The 15,271-nt window shown below is 41.8% G+C and overlaps 1 protein-coding gene across 1 annotated transcript; it reads left to right on the top strand.

Moving 5' to 3' along the window:
• Positions 1–663: 663 nt before the first annotated feature.
• Positions 664–9,283, top strand: ZSCAN30 (zinc finger and SCAN domain containing 30). Its single transcript, XM_036245718.1, is given in 5 exon segments — positions 664–957; positions 960–1,180; positions 1,751–1,889; positions 8,136–8,854; positions 8,856–9,283. Coding segments are annotated over 5 exon segments (1,485 nt in total). The 5' UTR covers positions 664–773; the 3' UTR covers positions 9,078–9,283.
• The last annotated feature ends 5,988 nt before the right edge of the window (positions 9,284–15,271 follow it).

Below are 15,271 nucleotides of genomic sequence, written 5' to 3'. Positions count from 1 at the left end.
GGTGAGGATAAAAAATATATATATTTATAGTATTATTATCAAGCCCCAATAAAATAATATTTGTAAAGTGCCTGGAGCATAGTAGGTATTTATTAAGTGCAAATTCCCTTCTTTGGGGAGACACCATGGTGTAATAGAAAGAGCTAAATACTCTGGTTGCAGAACCCAGTTCTGTTGCTTATTGGTTGTGTATCTTTCTTTGCTCATCTTATGATTCTCAGTAGCCTCTTTTGGAAAATGGGCATAATTATAATTGTCCTTATTGAATTGTTAGGGAAATTATATAAAATTTATGTTAAGTATCCAGCTAGTGCTTGGCATCCAGTAAGAAGCGCTGAATAAAATGGTGATAATTATTCTGAGAAGTAATGATATACTAGTCTTTTTCCTGATTTTTCATGATCTGTAAGCACTACTTATTAGTACTAGTTAGGTTGTCCCTAATATTATTTACTAAAGATTGAATTGATTTTGGCAATATTTAAATTTTCTATCCTGAAAAAATCCTGAAACATCTATAAATGTATCATTTATGCAGAAGCTTCTTTTCAGTCAGTTTTCTTTAGAGTGCTACACTCCCTGGCAACCAGTCTTCAAAACCTGTATTTATATTCTAAGCACATTTTTTTTTACCCTGTGTAGCATTAGCGTTGTTCACCTCAGGAGCTTCCTGAAGAACTGGAATTAAGAAGAAATCTCTCAAACACAGATCTCTATCCCCTCCCAGTCTCCAGTCTCAGCTGGGAAACCTTTTCAGACTGTCTCCGACTAGGATGTCAGGACAGGCTGAAGCTTTGGCCTATCATGCTCCAAAAGAACAAGAAAGACTTATAAGTGTGAAGGTTGAAGAAGAGAATTATGTTTGGGGGCAGGACTTTGGCCTTCAGGGAAACACCTGGAACCAGGAGACCTATCACCAGCGGTTCAGGCAGTTTGGTTACTCTGACTCCGCTGGGCCCCGGAGGCTCCGAGCCGGCTCCGGGAGCTTTGCTCTCAGTGCCTGAGACCAGAGGTACACACCAAGGAGCAGATTCTGGAGCTGCTGGTGCTGGAGCAGTTCCTGGCTGTCCTGCCAGAGGAGCTGCAGGCCTGGCTGGGAGAGCACCGTCCAGAGAATGGAGAGGAGGCTGTGACTATGCTGGAGGAGCTGGAGAAAGAGCTTGATGAACCAAGGCAACAGGTAAGAAATAGGTATTTTTGTTTGCTTGTTTTATCTGTTATAAGTTAATGGGGAAGCCATTGTGAGTTGCCTTGACTTGACCATCAGAGAATTATACATTTTTTTTATTTTTATTTTTATTTCTTTTTATTCTCACCCGAGGACATTTTTCCATTTTTTGTACAGATAGAGTGGGAGGGAGAGAGAGGAAGAGACAGAGAGAGAAAAACATCGATGTGAAAGGGACACATCGAGTGGCTGCCACCGCACGACCAACCAGGGCCGGGGACAAACTGCAACCGAAGCACGTGCCCTTAGCGGGAACCGATCCCGGGTCTCTCCGGACCGCAGGCCGGAGCTCTAACCGCTGAGCCAAACCGGCCAGGGCGAGAATTATACATTTTTTGGTCTTTTGGATTTTGTCTTTTGGACTTGTCCACTGGGATCAAGTCACTAGGGTGTTTAGTCATATTGTTTTTCTATCTAATCATCCAAAAGACTTTCTGACTCCAGCTACTCTGCCTTATTATTCTAGGGGTTTTCCTCTTGCATATTCTTTGAATCATAGTGCTGCTACTTGATTACTCCTAGGACACAGCTCATAGCTAAGGAATAATCTGGAAGGAAGTGACATCCATGGGAGCACTGAAGTCTCTGAGTATCCAGCTCCAGCCCTTGGAGAATCAGTGCAAGAGTGAGACTCAGGAGCCCCAGGCTTTTCATGAGAGAGGTGAGGAGCCACAGTCCATTTGGGGATGAGGATGGAGGTAAGGGCTCTCATCTGTGGCATGGTTCCTTTTCTTAATGACAGTCACTTGCAGTGATCATTAAGTATTGTGGAAAGGCCCCCTGGACTAAAAATATTCTTCATTGACTCTGCCTAGAATCTGAAGTTCCTTTGTAATTTCTAACTTAAGACCTTAAGAATTAAGGTCTCTAATAAAATTCTGTAATAATATTCATAATATTTAAAGACCAATATTCTGTTATTTTACTATTATGGTCCCACTGGGAAGGTAGTCCCTAAGATGTAGATGAATAATGTATCAGTAACAGAAACCACATCTTGAACAAGGAAAGTGTAATATTAAGAATTATTAACTACTATAAGGGATTAATAACTATGTGCTTAAAAAAAAAACTCTCAAGATTACAGGAGTAACACGTATAGGAAGTCTCTAGGGCTGAGGCAGAGCACCCAAGGGAGGAACAAATCTGCAAGAGAGTGCCACATTTCCCTCTCCCCTGCCAGAGCTGACATGCAGATCTTGTTGGAGGGTGTGCAGCTGTGGAGGGCCACTGAAATGATGTTTGTCGAAGTGCTGAGTTGGCAGATCTTGCTGGGAAGCTGCTCTTTGGGTTGCCAAGGGAAGCCATTCATGGGGCACAGGCAGAGGGTGTGTGCAGAACTTACTGAGAAGCTACTGTCAGGGGTGCCAGGAGCCCTCTGGCGGGGAGAGGGGAGGTGCCATGACACAGAACTTGCTGGGAAGTCACCCATGGGAATAGAGCTTCTGAAACTAGTTGGAGGCAAGCACTTCTGGTGCCCCACGTGCTGTAGGAACAAATAGCACATCAGAACAAGGAAGAAAAGTCTCCTTCCTCCTCCACTGTTCCTTTGATCCCTCTATTGTTAACACTCACATCATGCCGGCTGGTCAGTGAGAAATGTTCCAGTATCGCAGGCAGGGCATTGAAGGGTGGATTTGAAGCTGAGAGGCAATATACATTGGTAACTGACAGAAATGTCAAGGATTAGAACCAAGAGGACTTCGATTATGTTATTGACAAAATCATTCCTATGGGCAGCAGATACATCAGGCTTATTAACTTGTTCTCATTAAATTTTTGTCACATCTACTCTTCTGATTTCATCTTCACCAAACAGCCTTATTTACTTCCCATGGCTTAGCTGTAATAAGAAAATACATGAGTTCAAACTGGTCTGTGTGATGGTTACATTACTCATTAATTCTCAATCTGGTTTTATCTCTCAGTTTTATGAGCTTGGCTAATAAGAGTCTACCCCCAAATCTGTTCATTATGATAAAATTAGGTTTATGAGGCCACAAGGTCAAGGACCAGACCCTGGACCTTGGCAGTTCACCAAAGGAATCCATACATCTATACACTGAGGCCTCCTGGGAAACTCCCAGCCTTCCTTTCCCCTACACATCATTAGCCAAGTGAGCCCACTTAAATATCTGCATCAAGCAGGAGCTACAGTATAATGAATTTTAAGAAATCATCTCTACAAATCCCCTACCTTAAAGCAGGCAAATGTCTAAATTATTTAGGGTAGATTACTTCTACTTCCTTCTTTGAAGGTCTTGAGGAACAGAGACTCTGTGGTAATTTCTTAAGTCTTTCTTGGGATTTTTCATACTGACTGAATTGTGACCTCCCACCTCCAAGTACATATGTTGAAGCCCTAACCGCCAATACTTCAGAATATGACTGTATTTGGAGACGGGGCTTTTAAAGAAGCAATTAAGTTAAAATGGGATTGTTAGGGTGACCCCTAATCCTATATGACTGGTATCATTATGAGAGGAGATTGGGGCACGGACAACACAGACCAAAGGACGACCATGTAAGAACACAGTGAGAAGGTGGCCATCTGCAAGCCAAAGAGAAACAGGCTTCAGAAGAAACCAAACCTGTAGACACTTTAATCTTGGACTAGATTCCAGAATTGTGAGAAAACAAATTTCTGCCGTTTAAGCCACCTAGTCCATGGTGTTTTGTTATGGCAGCCTTAGCAAACCAGTACAGTATTAAAGTTCTTCCCTGTGTTTATGTGAAATATTTCCTGCTTTAATTTAATTCCATTTCCTTTTATTGCTTTAGCAGAGTCCTTATAAAATATAGCCTGTTCTTGCAGGTAGTGACTACAGTGTTCTTTGACCTTGTGTTAATTAAGCATTCCACTGCCTCTGATTCCATCTATGTTCCATTTCTTTAGTCAACTTAGCAGATTTCTCTGGGCATGCTTCAGTTTCTCCACATTCATTTGAAGTGTAGGGAGAAAAGATATTCTAATGAGGATCTGATTAACTTAAAATATAAGGGATATTCACTCCCTAACTCTTATCTGTTGCGCTCTGTATCTTTTTGTTTCTTCCTTCACAAGGGCATTGTGTTGTTGACTCAGTTCCCTTAAGGCAACAGCGATTCTATCTTTCAGCCTCCCTTGGCTTTAGAAAAGTTTTCTCATCCTCCATTAATACCTGACCCCTAACTGTATGGTCTTGAATGGCCTTGACTGGGTTCCTGATAACTCTCATTAAGCTGGTGTATTTTTAGTCTTGAGGGTGCTAGTCAACCCCACCTCTGAAGAATTAATGTGGATAATTTCACATCTTTCACCTAGGTCATAAGGTTTAAGTCACTGGAGGGCCCCCACGTTGACAGGACTGTAGGAGTCACTGTGTCATTTTTACGACCTTACACCCTTAGTTATAATTGTCCTGTAGATTCTTCACTAACCTACAGTATATTTTGCTAGAAGAAGAGTCTGAGATGGAAATGTGGGTGCAGGTGATTTATAGAGCACATGCTCTTCAGGAGAAATCTGTAGTGGAGTGAGGGAAGCAGGGTTAGGAAGGGAGATCAAGCAATGATGTGGTCTTGGGTAAAGCTAGCCTTGGCCTAATTCATGGGGGGTTGGGGGACTCCCTGGAGCATAATCGCACTGCCAAGTTGTCCCTTCTTGAGGTGCAGGGGGTGGTGGTGGTGGTGGTGAGGGTGAAAGTAACTTTCTGGGCCAGGTCACTCTCAGCCAGAGCACCTCTCCAGAGAAGGGGCAGTTGTGGATAGTTAGAAACCAATACTCATAGCAGCTGGCGGAAGAAGGCACCATATAGGGCGGGTAGTGGAACATCATCTACATAGTATTAAGGCTAAAAGCATATTTGTCCGTGTGTAATTAAAGGCCACGTCCCTAGTTAAAACAGTATTTTAGACCATATAGGTCACTGAGCAGGTACGAAATTAGCTGGGAGGAGGGGTGTTACAGAGAAGAGCTCTTCTACAGAGAAACCTGTGGCTTATTTCTCCTACAAAGCACCTCTTATAATCTGTACTCCACCCTCCAGCCTCCAGACTTTAGGCTTGATTGTGAATTAGTAGTCATTCTTGGAAGAATGAATAGTTAGGTTATTTGGATTATTTCTGTACCAATATTTCTAAATATTTGAGTGATCATTTCTTATTCTACTTTTAATCTGTTTGTCATTCCTAGGAATTATTCCAGTTAACTGTTTATTCTAATATTTTTGTATAATACAAATATATAGTTAATGCCTGGCTGGTTTGGCTCAGCGGTTACTCTCTTTCCCTCCCACTCTATCTGAACAAAAAATGTCCTCAGGTGAGGATAAAAAAGCAATATATATACATAAATATATATATATATGTATATATATATATATACACACACACACACACACACACATATATATATATAGTGAAAAACTTAAAAGCCTTGATTTCCCCCCTCCACCCCCTCCCTGATTTATACGTCTAAAGTCAAGGTTTTTCCGTGGTCTCATAATTTGATTTCATATAATTAACAGAATTTGAAGAGGTATTTTAACTCTTATAACTCACATTGCTGTTCTGATTTTCACAGTTCTGCTTTTGTCCCTACATGATTTTATTGCCACTTTATACCCTTTATAATTCATATTTTTTATAATTTGACCTATTTACTACTTTCAGAAACTTTCTCATTAGATTGTCATGTCTCTGACATTAACCAAGTTGGTGCTTATTATCATTCTGCCTTTATTATATGCTAATATATTTTTTCTTTTTCTTTTTTTTTTTATCCTCACCCGAGGACACTTTTCCCATTTTTTGCACAGATAGAGTGGGAGGGAGAGAGAGGAAGAGAGAGAGAGAGAGAGACATCGACGTGAAAGGGACACATCGAGTGGCTGCCACCCGCACGACCAACCAGGGCCGGGGACAAACTGCAACCGAGGTACATGCCCTTAGTGGGAACCGAACCCAGGTCTCTCCCGACCGCAGGCCGATGCTCTAACCGCTGAGCCAAACCGGCCAGGGTGCTAATGTATTTTTTCATAAGTTTTCCCTTTTTGAACAAGCACAGCCTTGATTCATTTAAATTCCTATCTAAGATGCAAGGATGGTGTGAATTTTAGTATTCTGTCCAATCTAAGAGACGATGCTGTTCATCTAATTTCTGGCAAGGAATGCTTTGGTCAGGTCATCACTGTGAGACTTTATTGTTATGTTCTAAGTGTTGTAAACTCAAAGAATATAAAAAAAGAAGTATTTCTTTTTATACAAAAACATAAAAGTTTTACAAAGCCAAATAAAAATTATTTTTAAGTTATTTTTTGTTTTAGTGCAACGATAGCCCTGCTTCCTGTCAGTAGGCAGGCAGAGGACATGGGGAAAACTGCAGGCCTTGATGTTAAGCATCTTTGTTTGCATTCTGACTCTGCCAGTTGTTAATTCCAAGGCCTTACATAGGTGATGTAGCCTCTCTGAGCCTCAGTTTCCTGATCTGTAAAATGCATAGAAGTTTAGAGTACTGTGGGGAGGGTGAAAGTAACTTAACAGTTTTTCATATTTTCACACTTCAAAATAATTTGTTACCTCAGCCATCATGTAGTACTCTCTTGTTCTGAGTTACTAAAAATCTAGAAACAAGAGGGGCATGTTGCCCTGGCCGGTTTGGCTCAGCGGTTAGAGCATCGGCCTGTGGACCAATGAGTCCTGGGCTTGGTTCCGGTCGAGGGCACGTACCTCGGTTGTGGTTCGTCCCCAGCCCTGGTGGGGTCGTGCAGGAGGCAGTCAGTTGATGTGGCTCTATCACATCGATGTTTCTCTCTGTCTCTCCCTTCCTCCCACTCTATCTGATAATAAGTAGAAAAATATCATCAGGTGAGGAATTGAAAAAGGGGGGAGGGGCATGTTGTGTGAGATCTGAAGGTTTGTCTCCAGGCAGTCACATCAGCTTCTTGTTTCCATCCACCCTCTTTGACCATTTACATGTAAAAAGTGAACATATAAGACTCCCATATGACCCCAGAATGAGTCAGAAACCCACAATATTCTTTTTCTCATGCTCTCTATATCTCATTCTATTTGTTTATAATCATTTGATCAGCTTAGAACCTGCCAGAATCTGCAATTGCCTTATCGTGTTTTAGTTCCTGCCCACCTACTTCTGCTCAGTTTTAACCCCCAAAATATTTTCTAATTGTATCTTTTGCTCTCCTACACTTTTACTTATTGAAGACTCTTAGACTTCTTTCTTTATCATAATTACTCCCTATCACCTTTTCCTTTCGCTCATTACCTAATATGTATCTTCTTCTCTAACCCAGGATTGTCTCCTAACTCCTCTACTCCTATTTATCAGTATCTCTAACTAATGTCTCCCTGTTTATCATCCCTCCTTTCCAGTGATGCCAGTGATGCCAGTGATGACTCTCATTCTTTTTTTTTTAATCCTCACCCCAGGATATTTTTCCATATTTTGTTCAGATAGAGTGGGAGGGAGAGAGAGAGAGAGAGAGAGAGAGAGAGAGAGAGAGAGAGAGAGAGAGAAAGAGAAACATTGACGTGAAAGGGACACATCGAGTGGTTGCCACCTGCATGACCCAACCAGGGCCGGGGACAAACTGCAACCGAGGTACATGCCCTTAGCGGGAACTGAACCCGGGTCTCTCTGGACCGCAGGCCAATGCTCTAACCACTGAGCCAAACCGGCCAGGGCATGACTCTCATTCTATGTCTGCCTTACTTGCTGAGTAAGCCTACCTCTCACTACTCAAGGCCACTTCTCTAAATTCTAGATTGGGAAGGTAGTCTTAAAGAGTTTCTTCCTAATAGGTAAATACCTGTTTCATTTGGTTTATTTTATGTTCCTACTGTAATCGATTCCTTTCTTCCAACATAGGGAGCAAATGACACTTGCATTTTCTATTTACATTTTTAGGTGGCAAGCTGGTGGCTGGCAAAGCATTGACAGCAAAGCCAGAAGTTATTGAATATGTAACAGCAGCAGCCATGATATCCCCAGGAAGACTCCTTGGGGAAACCCCCTCAGGACAGGTAGTTGAAGAAGCTTTGGGAGGTCTAGACTTTAAGAAGCCAACAGAAAATGCTGCAAGGAACAAAATGAATCAGCTCCCTTACCAGGAAAGACAGTTTAGTCTGCCAACATTCAACAAGAAAATCTCCACAGAAGAGGATGTCCTTGAATGTGATGGAAGTGGAGGCAGTCTCGGTCTGAACTCAAACGTTCTAACACAACAGAGACGTCACACTGGGGGAAAGCGCGACGAGTGCTTGGACTGTGGGAAAACGTTTTGCCAGAGCTCAAGGCTGATTAGACATCAGAGAATTCATACTGGAGAGAGACCGTATGCATGTAAAGAATGTGGCAAAGCCTTTAGTTTGAGCTCAGACCTTGTTAGACATCAGCGAATCCATAGTGGAGAAAAACCCCATGAATGTTGTGAATGTGGAAAAACTTTCAGGGGCAGCTCAGAGCTCATCAGGCATCGGAGAATTCACACTGGAGAGAAACCTTATGAATGTAGTGAATGTGGGAAAGCTTTCAGCCGGAGCTCAGCTCTTATTCAGCATAAGAAAATTCACACTGGAGACAAAGGCTATGAATGTATGGAATGTGGTAAGGCTTGAATGTATTGAATGTAGTAGAAGCTCTATCCTTATTGAACATCAAAGAATTCACCCTGGAGAGAAACCTTATGAATGTAACAAATGTGGAAAATCCTTCAATCAGAGCTCAGCCCTCACTCAGCACCAGAGAATTCACACTGGGGAGAAACCTTATGAATGTAGTGAATGTAGGAAAACATTTAGGCATAGGTCAGGCCTTATGCAGCATCAGAGAACTCACACCAGAGTTTAACTATGGGTATGAGCTCTACAGTTGTGAAATACAAGGTATTCACATTGGGATGAGACTACAAAAGACAGAAGTTTTCTGAGAGCAGAGCTCCTGTCCTTCCAGCCCAGTTCGGTATTTTAAGAGTAGCTTAATACAAAGATGGTGAAGTGCTGAGTGGGCACCTTCACAGTAAGTCCAGGATTGGGGCAGAGATTCTGAGAGAGCTCCTTACAAGATGACTAAGAGGCGATGCCTCCGATGGCAAGGCCCCCTGCCCAGCAAGAGATCGGTGCATTTGGCATTGGAAGCACATGCTGAGTTATTTGGCTATCTGAAATGTTGAATTATGCCCTGGATTTTAGTAGTATCTGGGGAATGATAACTCTTTCTGCCCCTTTGCCAGTTCTGTCCTCAGCCCTGAGCTTCCTGCTGAGGTCAGTTGAGGTCCACTTATTTATTGAACACTTGCTATGTGACAGCCATTAGGGAAGACATAGCCATTGTCCTCCTAGAGTTAAGGGCTAATGAGATATACATATATATTAAACAGATAATTCAGTAAAGTGTGTTAAGTACTTTGGTAGGATAAACCAGGATTCTGTCGAAATACCTAGTCTGTCAGTCTTCCTGCATGCGATAAAATCTCGGTTGAGATGTAAAAGGTAGGTGGAAGTTAGCCAGGTCGAGGCAAGCAGGAGGAGAACATTACAGACAGAGGTTATAGCATGTATAATGGTATGGATAGGATCTAGAAATGTCCCTTCATCAGGGCTCTTCTCTCTGGCAGGAATTGGTTCTTCTAGACTCTGATTCAAAAGCCAGAACATGTGTTGGTTCCTCACTTCCTGTTAATGATCACTGAGCTGGGTAGCCTATCCCAGACCCAGAGTGACCTGAGATCTTGATATACTCAGGAGATTAGTGTGATAGAAGACTGGTATGTTATATGGAAAAAAGCATGTATGTACACCAAGGAAAGAATACATATTGGAGGCTAGATGCACAGTAGGGACTGGATTGTCTGTGTGCCATGACCTTGGGGCCCAGGAAATGGGCAGGTGACAGGAACACAGGAATGGGAGGTCTGCCTTCCCAGGCTCCACTCTTCCTCATCCCCTGTTCCCTCCCCTCATCACCAGCCTTCGGATGTTAAGCTACTTGAAAGCAATGAATATTTGATGAATTACACCCTCAGATTCCTTAGAACTCAACTCTGCTAGTTTTTATTTTGGTAGTTTTAATTAACCCATAATTAATTGCTGAAGGCAATTAATACCTACAAGAAAGTTTGATTCCTCTTCTAAGATGTCCTGATTTCCCTTTCAGATACTGTTACTTCTGAAGACTTGGTGATCAAAGCTCTTGTGGGTAAGAGGGGTGGTGAACTTTTGGGGAGAGTCTTATGCTCATAAGTTGTGGGATCATCATTGAGTGAGGTCAATCAGAAGTCTGAAGACTTCAAATGGATAGACTTGCCAGTTTTTGTAGATGACAATCAATCATGTGATTTCATGTTTTTAATGATCATTTAATATATTTTTCTGATTGTGAATTCTAAATGTTGATAATACAGAAAATGAGAAAGTATAAATTACCCACAATCCCACTACCCATAGGAACATTGCTAACATTTTGGAGTACTTTTTATTAGTCTTTTTTCTTTCAACCCTAATATTTTTGGATAAAAATCTTGTTTGGCAAATCATTTGTAGTAACTTATTTTAACATATATACTTCAACTATTTAATATTAGAATGTAGTGCAAGGTATATTCAATAAAATTTGAGTTTTACATTTTGCTTTGACATTATTCATTCAGGAGTAGGGAACACAATGACATGAGTGGAGATGCTGGGAGAATGGGGGAAGGAGTTGTGGAAAGTCAAGGAAATGGTGTTCTTTGCTTTTATTCCTTGGGCTAAAAAGTGTCTGGAAACAAGCAGCTAGTCCCTGCAGCAGCAGTTCACCAGGTGAAGTCACAAAATTGAGGGTACATCTGGGGCTGCATTGTGTTTGAAAGAATATGGGATGAGAACAAGTAGCCTCTTGAAACACACACACCTGTGTGCCCACCAGAATCACAACACTTTTCCACCTTTGAGAACAAGAGCCTGGGCAACTGCCATAGCCTTCCCCTTCTCTCTCAGCAGGTCCTCAATAGAAACACTTATGCAGGAAAGAACCCACGACCCCTTAGATCTGTGATTATGTCAGCCAACAAGACAGCTGCCAATGCCAGAGTTTGGGTAGCAATGTCTGGTTCTGGCCCATCAAAAAGCAGGGGATGGGTGAGCGGGTGTAGATGGGGTCTGTCCATGGGGCTCACCTTTCCTCTCAACTTTGCAGAAATGCTCTCCAGTTCAGTCCTCCTGCATGGGAAATTATTCTACCTGCCAACCCCCCTTGGTCTGAGGATTCACTTTATGGGACAAGAGAAGCAAAGGAGTTCACAGGGGAGTTTGGAGAGACCAAGGTCAGATTTGCTTCAATTTTTAATCCTTTCAGCTGGACAGTGTTAACTGAAGCCTCTGGAAATGAGGAGGAAGAAGGGAAGAGGTAGGCGATGATACTAAGCAACTTGTCTAAACTGCACATTATCTTTTATTTATTTTTTAAAATATGTTTTTGATTTTTTAGAGAGGGAGAAATAGAAACATCGATGTTAGAGAGAAACATTGATTGGCTGCCTCCTGCATGGCCCCTACTGGGCATTATTGAGCCCACAACCCCACATGTGCCCTAACTGGGAATCAAACTAGGACCCCTCAGTCCATGGGATGACGCTCAGTCCCCTGGGCCACACCAGCCAGGCACACATTATCTTTTTAAATCTGTGACTCTGTTGTGCAAGATCCATTTAAGGTAAACATTGTTCCCCACTGTACTGCCTCTATACCAAGGCCCCGAGGAAAAGGGAAAGGCACGAATTACTGGTGAAGGAGAAGAAGTTACCTTTGACATCTAGCTTATATTGGTGCCTCCCCCAACCCCATTTCATAAACATGTAGAATGTTGAAACTCTAACTGGAAGAGATCATCTACTTCAGCTCCTTTAACCTGAGGGTCCAGAATTGTCAGGTGACTTGCTTACAGCTGCAGAATTAATGGAAAAGAACTAGCAAGAACAAAGGTCTCCACTTCAAGGATATTCCCTTTCTCAACTATAGATCTCCTTCGTGCAAAAAGCTCACATTTGCAGATACTTATTATTTGCAGAAGACCTTTTGTATACATTAGTGTGAATAGGTATGTCTGCCATTATTATTTACCAATGAAGAAGTCACAGATCAGAGTTCACAAGTTAGCTAATCTCCTAGGACTTGGAAGGTGCAGAGATGCTATGGAAAATATGTGCTTTTCTTAATATTTCTCAACTATTCTGGGCTTTCACCCCCCTGCCCCTCCACCCCTTTTTTCTCTAATTTTGGAAGTTTTAGATATTTATTGCAAGACAATTTGGAAGACACAAAAAAGCAAAAGAAAAAACTAAATCATCTATAATCTTATCACCCAGAGATAACCACTATAAATACTTTAAGATTATGTATTTCCAATATTTTTACATGGAATCATACTGTACATAATTGTTTTTTATTTGTACTTAAGATATTAATGCTTTGTCATTTAATATTAACATAATTTTAACAGCTTTTAAGACTTTGTACACATTCATGATGGTTTCTGAAGCATACATTTACAGGTAGAATTCTTTTTTTTTTTTTTATCCTCACCCGAGGACATTTTTCCATTTTTTGTTCAGGTAGAGTGGGAGGGAGAGAGAGGAACACAGAGAGAGAGAGAAACATCGATGTGAAAGGGACACATCGAGTGGCTGCCACCCGCACGACCAACCAGGGCCGGGGACAAACTGCAACCGAGGTACATGCCCTTAGCGGGAACCGAACCCGGGTCTCTCAGGACTGCAGGCCGATGCTCTAACCGCTGAGCCAAACCGGCCAGGGCTACAGGTAGAAGTTTTAAGTCAAAAGGCAATGCTTAAGGCTTCTGGTATTGATTGCCAGAGATTGTATCTATTCACATCTCATTTACAACATTAGAGTCCCAATTTCCCTGAATTTTTGTTAGTTTTGTGAGGGACAAAAAAAAAAAAATTTTTTTTTGCCATCTCAATTCTTGCTTTAATATACTACAATTTTAATTCTAGGAAGGCTGAACACTTAATGTCCATTGGCATTTATTCTTGTGACTTGCCTATTTAGGAAACGTTTTTTTCTATGGCAGCTTTTTCACGGGGAGACAGTATAGAGAAATGGCTCCACGAAGGGTTCTGGATTCCTACTGCCTGGGTTCCAAGTCTAACCTCACCACATTTTAGCTTTATGACAGAGTAAGCCATGATCCTAAGCTTTCATTTCTTTATCTGCAAAATATGGCCTGAGAAGTAACTAGTATATATATACAAAGCCCTAACAAGTACCTATTGTTTCTTATTGGTATGTGTAAGAACTCTCTGTATAGACTCTCTCCCTTTTGTAATATATGCTATATCATTCCTTCTTAGTTTGCCCTACCCTTTTCAGTTTGGGTCTTTCTCTGTGGAAGAAAATATCAGTTGAATAGCTCTTGCTATTTTGATACATTTCACCATCTTTTCCAAACGATTTTATCCTTTTTTTCCACATTCTAAGCACAGGCAGTTAGCCCTCCTGCCATTCCTACTGCTAATACATGCTCACTTGTATATGCCTCAGCTAGAGCAGCACTTTTCACCCTCATAAAAACCTGTCCTATGCACAAGACTAGATTCTCATAGGTGTGTATTTTTGGTAGGGTATGTTATAACTTCAACCTATTAGGTATTTTGGATGTTTTTCAGTTGCTGACTAGCCTATCCACCTTTCCACATTGCACCGAGAAGTACCAGACTAGGGATACTTGTCATGATGGGTTCCTCAGAAGAGGGTAGTCTCTGGATGGACCATGACTTACTTTCTGTCATCATTTCCGTTTAGTATTAACAAAATTCACGAAAGACTGAATACTGCTGATATAAGCCAAAACCAAATGTGTGTGAGGTACTTGGAGAATAAATCACAGACCCAGTAACTGACAAATGTTTTTAGCACCCAAGCCCAAGGGAGTGCACTAGGAACTGTGGGGGTACAGCCCCAGAAACAAATGATATGATAGCCATAGCAGCTTCTGACCCACAGACTTGGGAGGAAGCTGATAGCAACTCTGTTAGTATTAAGAACCAAAGATGTCCTTATGTCTGGGAGAGGGACATTTAGAACTCAACCTCTAGGCTGGGATCTTCCTCATCGCCCCACCCCCACCTACATGAGAGGCCTAGCCTAGTCTACAGATAGGGCAAGGAGACTACTTATTAGCTTTCTCTGGGTCACACCAGGTAAAGACAAAACTCCTCACCACCTGTGGTCCAAGGACTCCAGATTTTTTCTATTAACAAACTTCTCCACAGGCTCATATTTTACTTGAGGCACTGCTTAAGAGATTCTGGCTACATCCATACTTCTTACAGACCAGACTCCACGTCAAAAGGAACTCAACAGGAATGCTTCACAGTGGCCTTCTACTTTTAATTTCTCAGATGTGCGACTTTCTTCCCAACTTTTGTCTGTTGTTCCCACTCATCCTTCAGATCATTTTTTTCTCAGAAGCCTTCCTTGACCCAAGGTTAGGTCAGGTACTTCTTAATGTCATGTAGCACTGATCATTCCAGTGTCACTGCCTGTTTGCCCTGTCCATTCAACTGTAGAGACTGTCTTTATTGTCCATTATACCTAGTTCCTCGCACAAAGCAGGCACTCAAAAAATAACTGCTGGATAATTTAATTTGTATTCTTCTATCTAATTTCTGGCCTGCTCTGGGTACAATAAATCATTGATGAAACTGTTTTCTCATCTGTCTTGCTGTCTTTTCACTGTTTTTAATTAATCAATAAAATTTCTGCATTCCTGCCCTGGCCGGTTTGGCTCAGCGGTTAGAGCGTCGGCCTGCGGTCCGGAGAGACCCGGGTTCGATTCCCGCTAAGGGCACGTACTTCGGTTGCAGTTTGTCCCCGGCCCTGGTTGGTCATCCGGGTGGCAGCCACTCGATGTGTCCCTTCACGTCGATGTTTCTCTCTCTCTCCCTCCCACTCTATCTGTACAAAAAATGGAAAAATATCCTCGGGTGAGGATAAAAAAAAAAAAAAAAAAAAAAAATTTCTGCATTCCTAAGACAAAATGTC

Source organism: Molossus molossus, unplaced genomic scaffold (genome assembly GCF_014108415.1).
Source record: "Molossus molossus isolate mMolMol1 unplaced genomic scaffold, mMolMol1.p scaffold_m16_p_6, whole genome shotgun sequence".
In the NCBI taxonomy this organism is placed as follows: Eukaryota; Metazoa; Chordata; class Mammalia; order Chiroptera; family Molossidae; genus Molossus; species Molossus molossus.
The sequence above is the reverse complement of the archived record's forward strand: the minus strand, read 5'-3'. Positions and strand labels throughout refer to the sequence as shown.